This window comes from Crocuta crocuta, unplaced genomic scaffold, assembly GCF_008692635.1.
Source record: "Crocuta crocuta isolate KB4526 unplaced genomic scaffold, BGI_CrCroc_1.0 scaffold333, whole genome shotgun sequence".
Lineage (NCBI taxonomy): Eukaryota > Metazoa > Chordata > Mammalia > Carnivora > Hyaenidae > Crocuta > Crocuta crocuta.
In genome coordinates, this window is record NW_027532856.1 from 685,404 (window position 1) to 705,076 (window position 19,673).

Below are 19,673 nucleotides of genomic sequence, written 5' to 3' on the forward strand. Positions count from 1 at the left end.
TGTTTCTCTAAAATATATAAAATACCCTGAAGTGCCCCTGGCAGTTCACTGTGTCACCTGAGGTGCTGTGGTGCAGTGTAGGTATAAAATGGAGTCTGCCATTTCTTTAATGTTTATTCCTAAGTATTTTGCATTTTTAAATATTTTACTTTAGAGTAGGAGCAGGGGAGAGGAGCAGAGGAAGAGAGAAAAAGAATCTTAAGCAGGCTCCATGTTCAGCATGGAGTCCAACATGGGACTCGATCCCACAACCCTGGGATCATAACCTGAGCCAAAATCAAGAGTCAGGCGTTCAACCAAATGAGTCACCCAGGCATCCCTTTTTATATTTTTTCTTGCTATTCTGAATGGATTCTTCTTCCCCATTATATTTTTTAACTCTTTGTTACTGATAGTTTATAAGGCTATTGTACATATTGTTTTTGTTAAAGCAAGTCATTTTTCTTCTCTAAGTTTTAGTTTCCTCATCTGTAAGATGAAGATCAAGTAAATTTATATATGTAAAACCCTTAGCATAGCACTGAGTACAATAGTAAGCAGTCAAAAATCCTGGCTGCTATTATCTGTAATAATGGAGAGTATATTACCTATAACACTGGACTGTTGTAAGGACCAAAATTTTTATATATATATAAAATACTATGTCTTTTATATGTATACATAGACACACTGTACAAAATGTATACACTATACATGTATTACACTATACAAAGATTTTTATTATAAATAACATTAAAATTTGATACTACTTTAAAGAATGATTGTCTCAATGGTAGAAGACTTAGATCATAGAGGAGAAAATAGGAAATTTGTATTCTTTTTCATGTAATACAAAGGGAGAAATGCCACTTAACAAGTCATGAATAGCTGTGAAGCAATATGTAATCCTTAGGAAGGAAAAGATCTGCTTTGTAGGGAAGGCTGACTGGGCCCATGAGTGTTTGTGACTATATGGCATATGAGCCTTCTAGAAAGGACATATTAACCCTCCCTCCAATTATTTTGGCTCATTAACCCTTTAAGGGAGATTAGCTTTACCTGTAACATAACTCTAGAATTTAAAGCCTAGATTCAGAGCAAAAGGAAGAATGGAGAATTCCTGGGAGAGGCTAAAGATAGAAAGGCCAGGGAATCTGGGAAGCAGAAATGCAAAGCCAGAGGCCAACAGCAAGGGCAAAGGGAAAGAATTGGTGGAAGTTTAGAAGTAAAGAAAGAAGGGATTAGAGAAAGTTGGGGGCAAAATAGTAGTTTAAGAGCCACTACGGGATATTTATTTATTATTTCAATTTATAAAAGTATGCCTAGTGCCAAGCTTTCTGGGTACACATGGAACTGTAAATAATATATGCCCATCTCTGCTTCCAACTTTATATTTTTCCTTTCTTTTATTAGTTCCACTCCCCATCTCCCATTTCCCTTTATCAGCTATCACTCCTAATCCCCTGCCAAGAAGACAGACAAGTAGCTCCCACTGGATCCACAGGATGCTTTCTGGACAGCTTGGCCAGCATTTCACTTCCACACACATTCTACCTGCCCCTCTAGTCAAAAGACTAGAGCCAGGACCCCTCTGTGTATGCACTTGATACTTAAAAAAGAGTAGGAATAGGAGTACACTGTTTTGATCTTGCCCTTCATCCTGTCTTGAAAGGAGAAAGAATTTTTTGACTTGAGAAACTGACCTGAGCATTCTCACTATGCCTCTGGGTTTTTTCTTTTTTTTCTTTTTTTTTTTTTTTTTTTTCTTTTNTTTTTTTTTTTTTTTACTCCTTTGTAACGTGTATCTAACATTGTTGATTTAATGGCTATTGCTGATTATAGAGAGATACACATTCACCCTGCTTTTAAGAAACTTGTTCTAGAAAGTAAGAGAGGGCATCTAAAATCAGAGCGCCATCTATGTGTCAAGCCCTCTCTTTGTTCCTTTAATTTAATTCTGTCAACCCTTAGAGGTAGACACCATTATCTCCATTTTATAGAGTTACTATTATCTCCAGAGTTACATGGCTGTATGTGTCAGAGCAGGGTTTTAAACCTGTCTACTTAATTCCAGATTTGGCTCTTGTGACTATTCCATATTGCTTCCAGAAAAAATAGGCACCAATCTAAGAAGGAAAGATAAATGAATGAAAAGTATAAGATGAGTTTAGAGCCCTGGCATTAAATAAGCTTTCAGTATGCTTTCAGCAGCCTTTTAAGAGTGATTATTCTTTTAGTGAATTGTTGTTCTTGTGTTTAACCTTTATAATTTGGCATGGCTGTATCTGATAGGTACAAGATAACCGATATTATTGGGAAGGAAGAGGGACTTGGAGCAGAGAACCTTCGAGGCTCTGGAATGATTGCTGGAGAATCCTCATTGGCCTATGATGAGATCATCACCATCAGCTTGGTAAATCTTAACAGAATGTGAAATTTTTGAAGAACTGACTGTGTGGCTAAGAGTTTTTTTGGTCCCATCTCTGCTATTCAGATATGAGAACATTTCTTAAAAATTATTTACAATATGATTTTAATTATACATGGTAATGTAAGTAATTGAATTTCCTAGAAAAACCTAGCACCTCACGTTAGCCTTTAGTTTAACTTGTTTCTCTAAATATTTTACTAAAGTTTTAATAGCTTGAATTTCTTCTCTTAACTACTTTTCTTGTTCTTACCTATAGTATAGATGACAAGCATCTATGAAATGGGAAGAATATAAGAGAAGTAAACGACCTATGAACCTTTGTGTCTTATACTTGAATCATTCAGTGAATTCTGTACCTTCTTTTCTTTGACCAGGGAATTGTGGGGCTTTTTTAACAAACTTTATAAAAAGCATTTTTTTTCCTGTTAATGTAGATTTTGTATATCTGTGCCTTAGTTCTTACAGCTTGGGAGGGGACATAAATATGTGACATGTAGAATTTATTCTTTCTCTCTCTCTCTCTCCCTTTTTGATTTATTCTTTTTTAAGGTTACATGCCGGGCTATTGGAATTGGGGCTTACCTTGTCCGGCTGGGACAGAGAACAATCCAGGTTGAAAATTCTCACTTAATTCTGACCGGAGCTGGAGCCCTCAACAAAGTAAGTTTCTAGGGTCAGAGGGAAGTGTGTGAAGCTATATGAAGATGATTGTGAATTCCTAATTCAAGATCCTGATTGAAGAGAAGCCATTCAGTCCATGCTTCCCTGAATCATTCTCATCTCCCTCCATCTTTCCTGCCCGTTGCCTTGCTTACCTAATGATTCATTCATTCATTCATTCATCATATTCAACAAATATTTTGAGTATCTACTCTGTGCCAGGCACTGTTCCAAGTCCTGTGGATATGTTCATGAACAATCCATGTAGAACTCTTGCTCTGAAGGGCTTACATTCTAGGGGCGCCTGGATGGCTTAGTTGGTTAAGCGTCCGACTTTGGCTCAGGTCATGATCTCACAGTTCGTGGGTTCGAGCCCCACATCAGGCTCTGTGCTGACAGCTAGCTTAGAGCCTGGAGCCTGTTTCAGATTCTGTATCTCCCTCTTTCTCTGACCCTCCCCTGTTCATGCTGTCTCTCTCTTTCTTAGAAATAAATACAACACACACACACAAAATTTTTTTTTAAATGAAGGGCTTACATTCTAGTGTCCTTCTAGAAAGAGAATTAATTGAATGCTTTTTTTTCCCTACCCTCCTTCCCTTTCTCTCATCTATAAGTAAGTGAAGAGATCTATTCCCAGATGTGGAGCTGTCTCTGAAACATCTTCTGAACGTGTCAAGTTTTAATGTTCTGAGAACTTTGCGAGTGAACCTCTTAAAAAGGACACTTAACAATGGTCCCTTGTACATAGAGGAAGTAATTGGTAAATATTGAATGGAATGATGGGTGGATGGATGCATGGATGGATTTCTGGGAAAGAGTATGACAGAGATTTATCATCCCTTCAAAAGAAATTCTTGCGCCTTTTCAATTCAAGCTCACAGAGGCATTTCCAAAGGAAAAAAAAATTGCTTGGTGAGGTCACTGCTTGTAAGAGTGAAAACTATCTAAGAATACCTGAATATACATAAGACAATGTAGTTCTGACTTCTCTGCAGACATAGGAAGATTATTTTCTCTCCAGAGCCAGGAATGTGTAATAGTCTGGGACTGGTTGGCTGACCTTGTGCAACTCATATAACCTCTCAGCTCTTCAGCTTTCTTTGTCTGTCAAAAGGGGATAATAATTTACACGCTTAAATGATACAGTGGAGATCAAACGAGAAAACATAAGTAAGAATACCTAGCACTTGGCACAAAGTGTTGGTCCTCATTACAATTTCAGTTCCCTTTTCTTCTCTCTTGTACAATTTGGTGATTTATCTTGTGGAGTTATATGCACGCTGAATTGTATCACATACTGGGTTTACTGGACTTGCACAAACTTTATCAAGCCTTGACTTTCCAGTGGAAGGATAGGAATTAAGTGTCTTGTTATTTCATTTTTTAAAAGTGGACATAACCATTGGTCCAATTAGCTTTTGGAGATGTCAGAAATGAGGAGAATCATCTGATGCAGTTTGCTCTTTGCATTCCTAAGAGGTCTGTATCCTTCTTTGGGCTTGCTTTTCCCTCTAGGGAAAAGCAAAAAGCCATGCTAACAATGGCAAACTTGCATACCCCACTCCCTTTTAGAGAGTAACTTAGAAATAGAGATTGTGAACTGCCAGGAGATTATTGCAGTGGGAGAAACTGCCGAGTTTAATTTTTTAAGTTGCTCTTTTGGATACTTTCTTAGGATGAGATATTGATAAATGTCAAAAATAATTGTAGGTACGATTATCTGTAAGTATGGAACTTAAAGAAGACACCAGTATTCCCGTACCTGGACAGAGAGTTAATTTCTGAAGGGTATTTCATTACATTTTCTTATTTTCTCCTTATTCACGTGTTATACACAAAGAATACTATGAAAAGCAAAGGTGTTGCTGCTGCTGGGGGGTTTTGTTTGTTTGTTTTTTGTTTTTTTCCTAAAAACTTGCTAGTTGAATTTCACTTGTGCCATAAAAGAAGCATTAGGGAGTTTTTCTTAAAATCTGGTTGAATCGTTCTGATCAGATTTATTATGTTCCCCTTCTTCCTAGCCTGCAGGGCTGCTTGTTAAAGGAGAAGTGTGGTTGCAGGGGAAAGGAAAAGAAAGCTGCAGCTGTAACTTACCAAACAATGCTCATTTACAGAAGGAAATGATCATTTATAGCTGAAGGGAGTGATCAAGTTATAGAGGTTACCTAATCCTGCCCTGCCTGCTTCACTGTCTTTACGTCAGTGCCTCTTAAGTACACAGACGTGTTGTTGGAAGACACCGGATTTCATGCAAATTCATTCAGAATGTCCTCTCTGCACCTTCGCCTATCCACTATGAAAAAGGAAACTATACGGAAGCTGCAAACATAGATTGCTTCCTCTGACTCACTCCTTTTGCATGTTTCGTCTTTGTATGTATTGGTGTCTTTCGACATCTCTCTTTGCCTTTCTTACCGTGGGAATCTGTCTCTTATGGGTGTGTGCAGGTCACTTAGAGTGTGTGTCTCTTCCTGCGTGAGTACTGGTCTCTTGTTTCTTTGTGTCTGTATCTTGCTTCTAGATCCCTCTGTTTCTCTCTGTGTGCCTCCCTGAGTATCCATGTGTGAGAAAGTCTTTGTGCATGTCTGAAAACACTGTAGAGTCTCCTTAAGCCTTGACCATTTTGCTTGAGTATGCGTGTACCTGTGCAAAGTGGAAATGTAGGTGGTATACGCAAGCTTTTAGACTGTAAACATTTGACCCCCACCTTTTTGAGTCTTCATCCTTTATGTTAAACATTGGGGTGAAGAATAGGAAGGGAGGGGGTGTGCAGAGGTTGTAGGAAAAAAGAAATCTGTGTGTGCAAGTGCCGATCCCGTTGACCCCTTTGAAAATTGAAATAATGATAATGCGCGTCTCCTGACTGCATCAAAGTATCAGCACATCAAAAGCCAGGAGGCATGAAATGCAAATGATAAAGTGAAAGCAGATGGATTGTGCATGATCGCCTGATGCCCAATGAATTTTAAAAGGTGCCGNAAACCACGAGGTTGTTATTTGCATAGAAATAGCATGGAGCCCCAGGCAGCAAGGGAGAAGGACACAGGGATCATTTGTCTAAAATTTTAATGAAAACTTTTGCTGAGGCAGAGATTTTTTTGAAACTTTCTTTCTCCCTGCTTTTCTCCTCCCCTCCCCATCCCCTTACCCCCCCCATCGCTGATTTGACTTAACATGGTTCAATTTGAAGAGAAAGGGTTGGCACACCACATATCATACTTCTATAATACAGCAACATGTAAATTGTTTGTTCCTTTAATAGATATGAAGCTGGAGAGAGACACATTCCTAACTTAATACATTGCATGTATGTGTCAAGCTTTTATGGCTACACTCCATCTCAGTGCACACGTGATGTTGCCTGTCGTTAGCCGACCTGTTTTTAATTAGTTCAGACCTTCCTACCTTTTGCTTCCAAAGACTCTTACTTTGTAAAGGATTTCCTTTTGTAGCCAACAGTAGTAACCTGCAAATAAAATATAAATGTTCTGGAGGTTTCCTGTTTTTTACTTTCAGTGGTTTTACTGTACATTTACACATTTTATTCACAGGCATCATCCTTTGCCACACTGTGTCTTTTGTTCCAAAACCGGAGGGTGCTTCCCACATTCGTATTTTTATCCCTTTCCCCCATTATCTCAGTATTTGTATTCTCTTTCCTTGTCTATCTTGTTCTCTGCCTGTAATAATTTCTAAAACATTCAAAATATTACCAAGTTGAGGAGGGGTGTAGTATCTGGGTTTTCGTAAGTGCTGCAAAAGGAGATTTGCCATTTGAACAAAAAGCATTGGGCTGGTGATTAGAAGCAGTCTGGATGACTCTATTTGAAACTTAAAATCAGTATCAGTCCAGCTACTTGCTACCTTCTGGGGTAGACTAGTAGTGTCAGGGCTGTTTTATAGATGGGAAGACTAAATAAGAGGTAAAGTCACTTGGTTCCATTGTCAGAGACTAAATCTGCATCAGAACATGAACTTCCATGTCCTCAAGTTTCATTCAAGATGGTCTCAGTCCCGGGGCACCTAGGAGGTTCAGTTGATTAAACATCTGACTCTTGATTTCAGCTCAGGTCGTGATCTCATGGTTCGTGAGTTCAAACTCCGCATCAGGCACTGCACAGACAGTGCAGAGCCTGCTTGGCATTCTCTCCCCTCTCTCTCTCTGCCCCTACCCCGCTTGCTCTCCCTCTCAAAAATAAATAATAAACTTAAAAAAAAAAAAAAAAGATGAGCTCAGTCCCCTGTGCTTAACATTCACAAGGCCTGGTCATTTCCCTTTTTGTCCAAATGTCATGAGCGTGATGACATAAATAAGAGAAGCATCTAAGGGTCTGCTATTGTATGCCCCCCAAGGTAGAAGGCCATAGGTTCTTAGCTCTACAAACTGTAGGCTGTAGGTGTCAGATTGCTCAGAATGCCTCACTGAGAGATAAGGCAAACCTGATGGATGTGATACTACCCTGCTGGAAGAGTGTCATATTAGCCTTGCAAAGATAGCAACCAGTATGCTTGGGGAACTGGTTAAGATAGAGCCTTAAGGGGCTGAGACAGTTTCTACTGTCACAGACTTCTGAGTCAACATGCCAGTGGATATTTCCAGTAACTTTCAGATTTACTTCCCCTACTCCACCATTCGTGTTTGTACATAATGTCTCTAATATGATGACATTAGGTGTTGGATAGGCTAGCAGGACCTAGCATTGTAAGGGAACACTGATGGAGTCTAGAGCCTGCTAGTCCTCAGTCCATCCCCCAGACTTGAAGTATACACAGAGAAATCAGAATTTGCAATTTATAGCCTGTCCTGATTGTCTATGTAGGTAAGGCATGTGCTGATGGCTGTGAGAGATGGGATTATAGATTCATTCAGGAGTTGACATGTGACATTTTAAAGCTTCTGCTTGGGGCACCTGGTGACTCAATCGGTTAAGTGTCCAACTTCAGCTCAGCTCATAATCTTGCAGTTTGAGATCTTGAGTTCAAGCCCCACATCAGGCTCTGTGCTGACAGCTCAGAGCCTGGAGCCTGCTTTCAATTCTGTGTCTCCCTCTCTCTCTGCCCCTCCCCTGCTCATGCTCTGGTCTCTCTCAAAAATAAGTAAACATTAAAAAAAATAAATGAAAAATAAAGTTTCTGCGTTAGGGAGAGGGGAATGCCATAATCTTATCTCCCTAATTGAGATCGGGCCCTTGTTTCCACTGAATCTGCCAAGGAAAAAGAAATTATATGATGGTGTCGCTAGGGCTATATATGTTAGGTCTGTATTCTAATCTTGTTTTTAAGACTTGATACAAGTCCTCTAGATCTCAGTTTGCAAATACATATTTTTATGTATCTGTGCAGTATGAAATGTGAAGTAGTTGCTCACTCCGTTGTGTGCCATATCAGAGCTCCTCCCACAATCTTGTAGGACTGGGAACCTGCACTGGGCATTCTCCATACTCACCCCTGACTTTGTGACACACAGCATCAGAGAATTACAGAGGCTCAAGAAGGGAAGGAAAGAGGGACACCTGGCTGGCTCAGTCAGGGGAGCATGTGACTCTTGGTCTTGAGGTCATGAGTTTGAGCCCAACTTTGGGTGTAGAGATTACTTTAAAAAAATAATAAATATTTTTTTGAAAATGGGAGATTATTTAGCTCTTGCAGTGAGGCAGCATTGTAACATTCACATCATTTAAAGAGCTGCAGTGGTTAAGAGCATGGACACTAAAGCCCAATTGCCTGGGTTTATTAATTCCTGGTTCTGCCGCCTACTAGCTTGTGTGACCTTGGGCAATTTTCTTAGCTTTTCTGGGTCACAGTTGTATTAACTGTAAAATGAGGATAATAATAGTACCTATTTACCAGGTCTTATGAGGATTAAATGAGTTAATATAGGTAAATCACTGACAGTGTTGTAGTGTTTCCTAAGCTGAATTTAGGGTCCTTTCTCATTGCAGCACCTTGTCCAGACCCTGGAAAGGAAATACAAACACAACGTTCTCTATACTTTCTGATCCTTTGAAAATCAAAAATTCCTTTAAGAAAATGTTAGATGTCCGTGCTGGCCATGGCAGTACATTCATGTATTGACTTTCCCAATAGGTGTTATCTAAAAACAATCACTGCACTTTGGAAAGCCATTAACGTCAGAGGCACCATGTTGGGTCCTGATAGGGTAGTATATGTGTCAGTCATCTGTCTACAGTAGTCCCTAAGGACTTGTTGATACAATAGCCCATAATCACTCTGAGGATCAGACCAGCAATTTGCATTTTTAAAAGTCCCTAACTACCTATTTTCACAATAGACAGTCCCTGTATTCCGGAAGCTCCAGATGGGATAGCTCTCCTTTTAAAGAGGGCATTTGAGCTTCCTTTCTGAGTAAGGCTCGCTTTAGCATTATGAATGGGTTCTCAGAAAAGATTGTGATGGGTACATCTTCTTAGTTTTCAAACCCTATTACCCTGGACCCCCAACACCCACACACAAAACATGGGCAAACCCAGCCCCATGGTGGGGGGCGGTCTTTTGTTTTTTCATTTGATGTTCCTCAGGTTTGGTAGAAAACTGTACCAGGTATGTTTGACTCCATAGTGAGTCATTATGATCTGCCTTCAGCCTGATCTCCAGCTGTCTGGTTTAGAGATCTTGCAGGGTAGAATTTCCCTGAGAGCTTCATTAGAGAAATCGCCTCTGACTAAGAGAGCCCTGTATGGATGGCTTGGAGACTAATGACTTGGGAGAACCTAAAACAAGTATCAGTACTGAACCTCTGGGTGGAAGCAGCGCTCTCAGGCCCTACCTGGAGCATTAAATATAGACTCAAGAATTATTGTGTTTGATACAATATTATAAATGCTGAAACTTTTTGAAGTTACTGATCTAAAATGCTGAACTTTTAGGTTAGAAAAAAAAAGCAAACAAAAAACTTTTCATCATTCCGCTCCGTGCCATTTACTAGATAAATAATTTTGGACTGTAATCTGTTGGGACCTCAATTTCCTCTTTATAAAATACATTTCCCATCCTAAGGTGAAGACCAGAGGATCTCTTAATCTTAAATTCTCTTTACTGTTTAGCATTCTGTTATGCTGTGAAGGTATCTATTGATTTGTAGCCAGGAAACCATATTAGGCTGGAGGAGGGAGAGGATAGATTGGGAAGGAGGGTAGGTATGGTCTAAAAGTTGCTACAGGGGTGCCTGGGTGGCTCAGTCAGTTAAGTGTCCGACTCTTGGTTTTGGTTCAGGTCATGATTTTAACGGTTTGTGAGTTCAAGCTCCGCATCCGGTTCCGTGCTGATAGTGCAGAGAGTCTGTTTGGGATTCTCTGTCTCCCTTTCTCTCTGCCCCTGCCCCAATCACAATGTCTCTACCTCTCTCAAAATAAATAAATAAACTTAAAAATATAAATAAAATAAAATAGTTGCTACATATTAGGATATTATATACCTAGTGAGATTACTACATGTTAGTGATATGTGAAGTTTTTACATAGTAGCAAGATTCAGAATAAGAGTTGTAAAGAATAATAAAGAATAAACAAATAAAACTTTGTTAATCACATTTCTTATTCATATTACAGAAAAATAAATGCCATGTGATAGTGGTGGTGTTAATGATGTTAACTATTGATGACAGCAGGTAGTCACAGAATTATAATTATTGGGAGTGGAATATCCTCAAAAGTCCAACCACTCAAGTGGTGTTGGAATTTCCTCTGTAACGTGTTACTCCCTAACATCCATTCAGTTATGCTTAAAAAACTCAACTGAAGGGGAGCTCAGTACTTGATGAGCCAATCGCTTTCATCTGTATGAAGTTCACATTTAGCTACAGCCTGTTCGATTATACAGACCAATTCCTCTTAAAAAGTTGTGTTCAGAATTAACAAAGCAACTCCCAGTGTTAGGGTGTAACCTGTATGGAATTGAATGGAACCAAAATCTTTCCCATGTACTTTGTTTTCAGAATCTGGGCTTGTCTTAAGAACAGAGTAAAGATGACAAAGATAGAAAGGAAACTGGATTCAGAAATAATGTTCTTGCCAGCCAAAACTGTGAAATAAGTAGTAATTATAAGAGAAGCAGCTAAAATGCATACAACTTGGAAGTACTCTGGAGAAGGTTAGGGGTCTGCCGCACGGTGTCATGCAAGGTTTTGAGAGCCTTATTATCTCCTGCTTCCCCATCACTTGCCTTGTTGACCCTCTACACGGTTGGAGGATGTTTTCTTGGGTGCTGTGTATTTTTTTTTTTTTTTTACATTTGTTTATTTATTTTGAGGGGGAGTGGGCAGAAGAGAATCCCAAGCAGGCTCTACACTGTCAGCATGGAGCCCGATTTCGGGCTCAAACCAACAAACGCTGAGATCATGGCCTGAGCCAAAGTTGGATGCTTAACTGACAGTGACCCAGGCATGCCTTGGGTTCTGTGTATTTAGATAAAACTGTATTTAGTTAAAACTCATTGGGTCCACAGTTAGATAGTACTTATTTAAGGACTCAGTAAAGATGACTATAGACTGAGGTACTCTAAAGCTCTAAGGGCACACAGCCAAATCTAAAATACTAGAATCTATTACTCTCTCACTTCAGCAATCTCTGGCTCACTTTTTTTTGTGGCCCTTTGTCATTTCTCTACCCTGTCTCCGGAGTAGACAACTTCCAGGATCATGCTGCTTCCTGAGTATTAAGAGTGAAGAAATAACCCCTATCTCACAGATTCTGTGGCATGCAGGGTCTCTGCGCTTTCTGCCTCTAATAAACATTGTTCCTACACTCCAGCTGAGTGCCTTCTTAGGACTGTTAACTGATCCCTTAGATGGAGCAGTTCAGCTGCTTCCTTTTCCAGTCAGTCCTATGTTACACCTTCTTATGCTGGATTTTCTTCACCTTTCTCTCTTTCTACAAATGTTCGTAGGTCTGTCTTTGCAAATTAGTGTTCACTGGAAGCTTTGCCTATTCCATTTACCCTTATCTTCTCCCCTTAACCTTTCTTCTCCCCAACCCGAGCCTGAAACACAAGGAAATTAGCTTCTCACCCCTGCTCCCCAGTAAAAAAGAAAAAAAGAAAAAAAAAACAACTATAGTCCTCCAACAGTGTCTTTTCTTGGATTTGCAGTCAGCAGCCATCTCCAATAACCATCAGGCTGTCAGCTTTGCAGTTCCCCACTACCTCCCACCTCCCCCATCACTCACCAGAGGAAAAAGAGAGCCAGAGCAAGAGCTTGAAATATATCATGCAATAGTGTATCATGAATTTGTTGTGAATCACAGCAGTGAAGCAGGTTTATTTATTTCTGAGACCTTAAATCAATACAAAGTAGGTCTCTTAGTTCTGAAGCTGGGATGGAGTGTGAAAAAATGAGCCCATTGTACTCTTAAAACTTTGGGGAAAGGAGATGACAGCTATATAATTCCATTTACCAGGCACTAGGGGCTTTAATGTGAAGGTGACAGGGAGCTCTTTGTGCATTTAGAGCACCATATCTTCTAAATAAAAGATCTGTAGACTTGATAGTGGAGCATAGCTCCAAGTTTAATAATCTTCAAGCATTAGACCGAGCCAATATGTTCCCAAGTCAGAGACTTCCCCCCTAAACACTCATAAATTAAAAGTGCAAGAACTGCACACGTTGGTAGATTAGGAATGCAAGGACTCCAGACTTTCCTAGAAGAAAGACAGACCTGAGCTCTGACTGTGCACAGACTGCTGTGTGAATATGATAAAGATGCAGGAAACGAAACTATTTAGAAACCTGGCTCCTGGCTGTTCATCATTCCAGGAGATGTCCCCTGTGCTGGATCCAAATCTGGCTATGTCCCCTCTCAGAGTGGCCATCCTCATACAGTCTAATCAGCTAATGTACACAGTCAGGAGTGTTGAATTCTGAAAGGAGAAGCTGTAAGAGCTGTTAAGATTGAGCTGCAGATTATAAACCCAGGCTTCAGGTTTTTCTGGTTGATTTCTTGACTGGTTCCTAATTTTAATAATGTCTCAGTGTTTGGAATTTAAGCCTTTCAAAATAGCCTGACCTAAGAGAAATTGAGAAATACGTGTTACTAAGGAAAAGAATCCACCCAAATTTCACTAACAGCATAAGATGCAAATAGAAGCGAGGACCATTGGAACATACAATCAAGTCTTGAATATCTTCATTTTCTATCTGACCCATTGATAAAATATGCCTTTTCTCAACAGATAAAGCAGGTTTGTGCAGCTCAGTAGAGCAACCCTAATATAATATGACTTTATATTAGGTAGAGCTGCTAGCTTAATTCTAGCTCAGGTAAGGAATTTTGAAATAAAAACCCAGTGTCTGCAATAGAGAAAACTAAAAGGATGGGACAATTGAAAAACATTTTGTTTAAGAAAGCTGCTGCACAGAAGGACAGATACCATTTGTTTGCAGGTATAGGAGGATTAGGAGGAACTTAACAGAGGACCGTGGGGGAGAAGAAGGGGAAAAATAGTGGGGGAGAGGAAGGGAGGCAAACCATGAGAGACTCTCTTGAATGCCGAGAACAAACCTAGGGCTGATGGGGGTGGGGGGAGGGGAAGGGGGATGATGGGCATGGAGAAGGGCACTTGTGGGGGTGAGCACTCGGTGTTATATGGAAACCAACTTGACAATAAACTATTTAAAAAAAAAAGCTGCTGCACATTATAACATTAACATGGAAGATTTCTTTTGCTTATATTAATTCAGCTTGCTGAAAATATAAATCAAAGCTGAGTTTTTGTAGAACACTAAGAATTATGGCAGTTACATGCATTTATTACATGCCTGTTATGTGTAAAGTTCTGTTCTTATGCTATGGTTACGATTTCTGCTTTCATGGAGCTTCAAATTTAGACTTGAAAGACAATAGCAGGCTTTTTGTGTGTTCTAAACTTAAAAAGTAAATTGCTGCCCACATGATATAAATTAGAAAACAAATGAAAAGTCTGCCCAAGGGCGCCCAGGTGGCTCAGTTGGTTAGGCATCCCAACTCTTGATATTGGCTCAGTTCAAGATCTCAGGGTTCATGGGATCCAGCCCCACGTCAGGCTCCGCACTGACAGCATGGAACCTTCTTGGAATTCTCTCTCTCCCCCTCCCTCTCCCTCTCGCTCTTTCTCTCTAAAAAAAATAAATAACCCCCCCCCAAAAAAAAAACCTGCCAAGATGAACCATTAAGTGCTACTCCACAAGAAGCCAGACCACAGTGAGCACCAAACTCTTTGCCTAGCCATTGGTGGGCACAGTCACACAGCCCTCTGTCTTTCCACACCAACCTCACATCTTCTGTTCTTAACAGAAAACTACTGGGATTTTTTTTTTTAATTTCCATCTTTTGAAAGCATATGATAGAAGATTGTTATTCAGGGGCGCCTGGGTGGCTCAGTTAGTTAAGCTTCTGACTTTGGCCCAGATCATTATCTCGCAGTTCGTGGGTTTGAGCCCCATAACCTGCTCTGTGCTGACAGCTCAGAGCCTGATGCCTGCTTCTCCCCTGTCTCTGTGCCCCTCTCCTGCTTGTGCTCTGTCTCTTTCTCTCTCTCTCTCAAAAATAAACCTTAAAAAAAATTTTAATGGCTTAAATTTAACTTTCTTAAGAAATTTGAACAGACATTTCAGCAAAAAAGGTAGGAGGATGGCAAAAGAGCACATGAAAGGTTGCTTATCATTAGTCATTAGAGAAATGCAAATTAAAAACCACGATTAGGCACCACTCAAAGAAAGAAATTTTGAGAAAATTTTTAACTGACAATACTAAGTATTGGTGAGAGTGCAGAACAGCTGAAACTCTCATAAATATTGCTAAAAATGTGAAATGATACAGCCACTTTGAAAAAGTTTACCCCAGCCATAAACAAGAATGAAATCTTACCATTTGTAACAACATGAATGGATCTAGAAGATACAATGCTAAGTGATATAAGCCAGTCAGAGAAAGACATGGTTTCACTCATATTTAAGAAACAAAACAAAAAAGAGTAAAAAAAAAATCAGACTCTTACTACAGAGAACAAAGGCCTGTGCTGTCAGTGCAGAGCCTGTTACGGGGCTTGATCTCACAAACCTGACCCCGAGATTTGTTATTGGTTGTAACTTCTCTTTCATTTTTATTTGGGCCCTCTCCCTTTTATTCTTGATGAATCTGGGTAACGGTTTATCAGTTTTGTTTATCTTTTCTAAGAACCAGCTCTTAGTTTCATTGATCATTTCTATTCTGTTTAGTTTTTTCCACTCTGATCTTTATTATTGCCTTCTTTTCACCAACCTTAGGCTTTGTTTGCCCTTTTTCTAGTTTCAGTAGGTTAGGTTGTTTATCTGAAATTTTCTTGTTACTGAAGTTAGGCCTTCACTGCTATAAACTTCTCTCCTTAGGACTGCTTTTGCTGTATCCTGTAGATTTTGTAACATTGTGTTTCCCTTTTCATTTGTTTCAGGTATTTTTTGATTTCCTCTTTGATTTCTTTAGGGACCCATTGGTTATTTAGAGCATGTTGTTTATCTTCCACATATTTGTGGTTTTTTCCAGTTTTCTTCTTGTAATTGATTTCTAGTTTGTACCATCATGGTCAGAAAAGATGCTTGGTGTGATTTCAGTCTCTTTAAATTTATTGAGACTTGTTTTGTGACCTAACATGTGATCTGTCTTGGAGTATGTTCCATGTTAATTTGAAAAGAATGTGTATTCTGCTATTTTTGAATGGAATGTTTTTTTTTTCTCTCTCTTTCCCTCTCTCTCTCCCTTCCTCCCTCCCTCCCTCTCTTTCTCTCTCTCTCTCTCTCCCTCCCTCTCTATATATAGATGTGTGTGCATATGTGTGTGTGTGCATGCATGGATATATATGTGTATGTGTGTAGGTATATATCCATCTGGTGTAATGTGTCATTCAAAACCACTGTTTTCTTTGTTGATTTTCTGTCTGGGTGATATATCCATTTGTGTAAGTAGGATATTGAAGTCCCCTGCTATTATTGTATTACAGCCAATTTCTCCCTATATACCTGTTAATATTTGTTTTGTGTATTTAGGTCCCTTTATGTTGGGTATACAGATATTTGAAATTGTTATAGCCTCTTGTTGGATTGATCCCTTTATCATTATTAATGCCCTTCTTTGTTTCTTGTTACCGTTTTTGTTTTAAAGTCTATCTTGTCTGATATAAGTATTGCTACCCCAGCTTTCTTTTATTTCCATTTGCATGGAATATCTTTTTCTGTCCTTTTCACTTTCGATATATGTGTGTCTTTAGATCTGAAGTGAGTCTCTTATAGACAGCATATAGGTGGTCTTGTTTTCTGCTTTGTTTTGTTTTGTTTTTGATGTTTATTTTGAGAAAGAGAGAGCATGTGAGTCAAGGAGAGGGCAGAGAGAGGGGGAGAGAGAGAGTCCAACATGGGCCTCAATCCCACAACCATGACATCACAACCTGGGCTGAAATTAAGAGTTGGACACTCAACTGGCTGAGCCACCCAGGTGCCCTGGTGGTCATTTTTTTATGCATTCGACCACCCTATGTCTTTTGATTAGAGTACTTAGTACATTTACGTTTAAAGTAATTATTGAGAGACATGTACTTATTGCTACTTTGTTGATTATTTTCTGGTTGTATCTCTTGACTAATTATTGTAGGTCTAGGCAGTTTTACGGCTTTTGTCTTTTAACCTTCATGCTAACTATGTAAGTAGTTTATCCACTACCTTTACCATATGTTTACCTTTACCAGTTAGGTTTTTTTCTTACATTACTTTCTTATTTCTAGTTATGGCCATTTCCTTTCCATTTAAAGGAGTCCGTTAGCACCTGGGTGGTTCATTTGGTTAAGTGTCTGACTCTTGATCTCAGCTCAGGTCTTGATCTCAGAGTTGTAAGTTCAGGTCCCACATTGGGCTCTGTACTGGGCATGAAACCTATTTATAAAACAAAAATAAAAGTAAAGCAATCCCTTTAACATTTCTTGTTAGACTGGTTTGGTGATGATGAACTCCTTTAGCTTTTGCTTGTCTGGGAAACCCCTTCTCTCTCCTCCTATTCTGAGTGATAACCTTGTTGAGTGGACTATTCTTGGTTATAAGTCCTTTCCTTTCACACTTTGAATATATCATGCCACTCCCTCTGCCCTCTAAAGTTTATGCTGAAAAATCACCTCGTAGTCTTTTGGGAGTTCCTTTGTACATAACTGGTTGCTTTTCTCTTGCTTCCCTTAAGATTCCCTCTTTAACTATTGATATTTTGATTATAACATGTCTTGGTGTGAGTCTTTTTGTGTTCATCTTATTTGATGTGCCCTGGACTTGGATGTCTGCTTTCCATCCCCAGGTTAGGGATGTTTTCACAGCCATTCAAATAGGTTTTCTGTCCCTTTCTTTTTCTCTTTTCCTTCTGGAGCCTCTATAATGTGAATGTTAGTATGCTTGATGTTGTCCCAGAAGTCCCTTAAATACCTCTATTTTTTCATTTTTGCTATTCTTTTTTCTTCTTGCTGTTCTAGTTGTATGTTTTCCACTACTGTCTTCCAAATCACTGATCCATTCTTCTGCATTATCTAATCTGTTGTTGATTCCCTCTCGTGTATTTTTCACTTCAGTTATTGTATTTTTTACTTCTCATTTGACCTTTTTTATGTTTTCTATCTCTTTGTTAAAGTTCTTACTGTATTCTTCCATTCCTTTCCTGAGTTGAGTGGGCATCTTTATGATCATTACTCTAAACTCTTTATCTGGTAGATTGCTTTTCTCCATTTCATTTAGTTCTTCTCCTGAGATTTTGTCTTATTCTTTCATTTGGAGCTTGTTCTTTTGTCTCCTCATTTTCCTTAACTCTCTGTGTTTGTTTTTATGTTTAGGTATATCAGTTTTATCTTCAGATCTTGAAGAAGTGGCTTTATGTAGAGGATGTCCTATGGGGCCAGTAGCACAAAAGTACCCTGGTCACTCAGTCCAAGTACCTGCCCCTCTCCCCGGCCCCAAGGTCTCCCCTGTGGGCTGCACACACCTTCCTGTTGAGGCTGGGCCACAGTTAGTGCAGACTTGCTGGTGTGTGAGGCTGGCCGCTTGGAGCAGGGGCCACTGGAGGGGAGGGGCTCTGGTGTTGGTGGAGGCTACCCCGTGGGTGTGACAGGGTGGGGAGCCACTTGGGAAGGACTCTGCCAGAGTAGGTGGATAGGGGCTGGGGAGTCCACATGGGAATGCTGGGGTATGGTGAGTAGTGCTGGCACAGGAGACGGAGAGTGTCAAAACTGTTCTTTCACCATCACCAGGCTAACTAGGTAGAAGAGGGGTAAAGAAAATGGTGCCTGCCAGTGCTTTCTTCCCTGGAGAATATTCTAACAGATATCTGCCCCTCTAGCACATGCCCTAAAATTAGTTGAAAATCTTAGAAGTCTCAGTTTCCTGCTGCCCTCCAGGACAAGCCGTACTGGTTTACACAGCCAGATGTTATGGGGGATCTGCTTCCTGGTGCAGATCCCTTGAACTGGGAATCCCATGTAGGGCTTGGACCCCTCATTCCTTAGGAAAGGCCTTTACAGTTGCGATATCCCTCCCACTTGTGGGTCACCACAGCTGGGGTGTGGGTCCTGACTAGACCACATCTTGCCCCACCTACCCATCTTGGTGTGGCTTTTTCTTTCTGTTCTTAGTTGTGTAAAAATCATTTCTGCTAGTCTTCAATTCATTTTCAGAGATAGTTGTTTTATATGTAATTGTAGTTCTGGTTTGTCCATGGAAGGAGGTGAACCCAGGATATTCCTACTCTGCCATCTTGATCCCACCCTGTTGAGGGAAATTTTGGGTGAAGAAAACTTTTGGGGTGATTTTGGTGGTGGTTATATGATGATCTGTAATTGTCAAACTTCATAGAATTCTGTTCCTAAAAGTAGATTGTTTTTCTATATGTAAATTATACTTCAGTAAACTAGACTTTTCAAAAATTTTTATATTTGGAATAATGTATTGTCAGTATGCTCCAAGCTGTAGCTAAATGAGCAGTTGATGGATCCCTGAGACAAGTGATTTCTTTTTGACAGTCAGTTTTCATTCTGGAAACCTATGTCTTTTCTCATACGTTTGACAAGTAAACTGTCATGTGGCTCTTCTTACCCCCATTCCACTGAAAATTCATTTTTGTTCTTCACACAGTCCACCTTCAGATCCTTGTCATCCTTCTACCATCTAATTCATTCCTCTATTTTCCTCTCCCCCTCCATAAGCAGAGGTCTTCCAGTGTTTTGGGTGTCCTGTATCTCAGTCTCTTTTTGGCCAAATATCTTCTCCCTCCTCTGGTTGCACAGTCCCTTTTACTCCAACTTACCCATCCACAGACCTGATTACTTCATAATATTGCTGTTCATAGAGAGATTTTTAGTCGTACAACGGATGGTCTTTAATCTAGCTGTGGCTCAGGTCAGAAGCTTTCCCATCCTATGCCAGCGGTGGGTCATTGTGCTCCTTCTCTACCCACAACCCTAGCCTACCAGCTGCCAACCAGCTCTCCAGTTTGCCAGTGACAAGTGCCAGTGAAGAAGAGAGAAGAAGTTGACACCCTGAGTCTGTGTATTAAGAGGCTATATTTTGGGAACCCCAAGACATTCTTAGTCGCAAAGACACCAGTTCTGTCTC

General features: G+C 39.9%; 1 protein-coding gene across 6 annotated transcripts in view; it reads left to right on the top strand.

Moving 5' to 3' along the window:
* ACACA (acetyl-CoA carboxylase alpha) overlaps positions 1-19,673 on the top strand; it is a 270,686-nt gene that overhangs the window by 202,947 nt on the left and 48,066 nt on the right. For all 6 annotated transcript variants that reach the window (XM_077745585.1, XM_077745584.1, XM_077745589.1 and 3 more), the window contains 2 exons: positions 2,272-2,392; positions 2,960-3,070. In XM_077745585.1, coding sequence (XP_077601711.1) covers positions 2,272-2,392; positions 2,960-3,070 — 232 coding nt within the window. The remainder of the gene's footprint in view (positions 1-2,271; positions 2,393-2,959; positions 3,071-19,673) is intronic.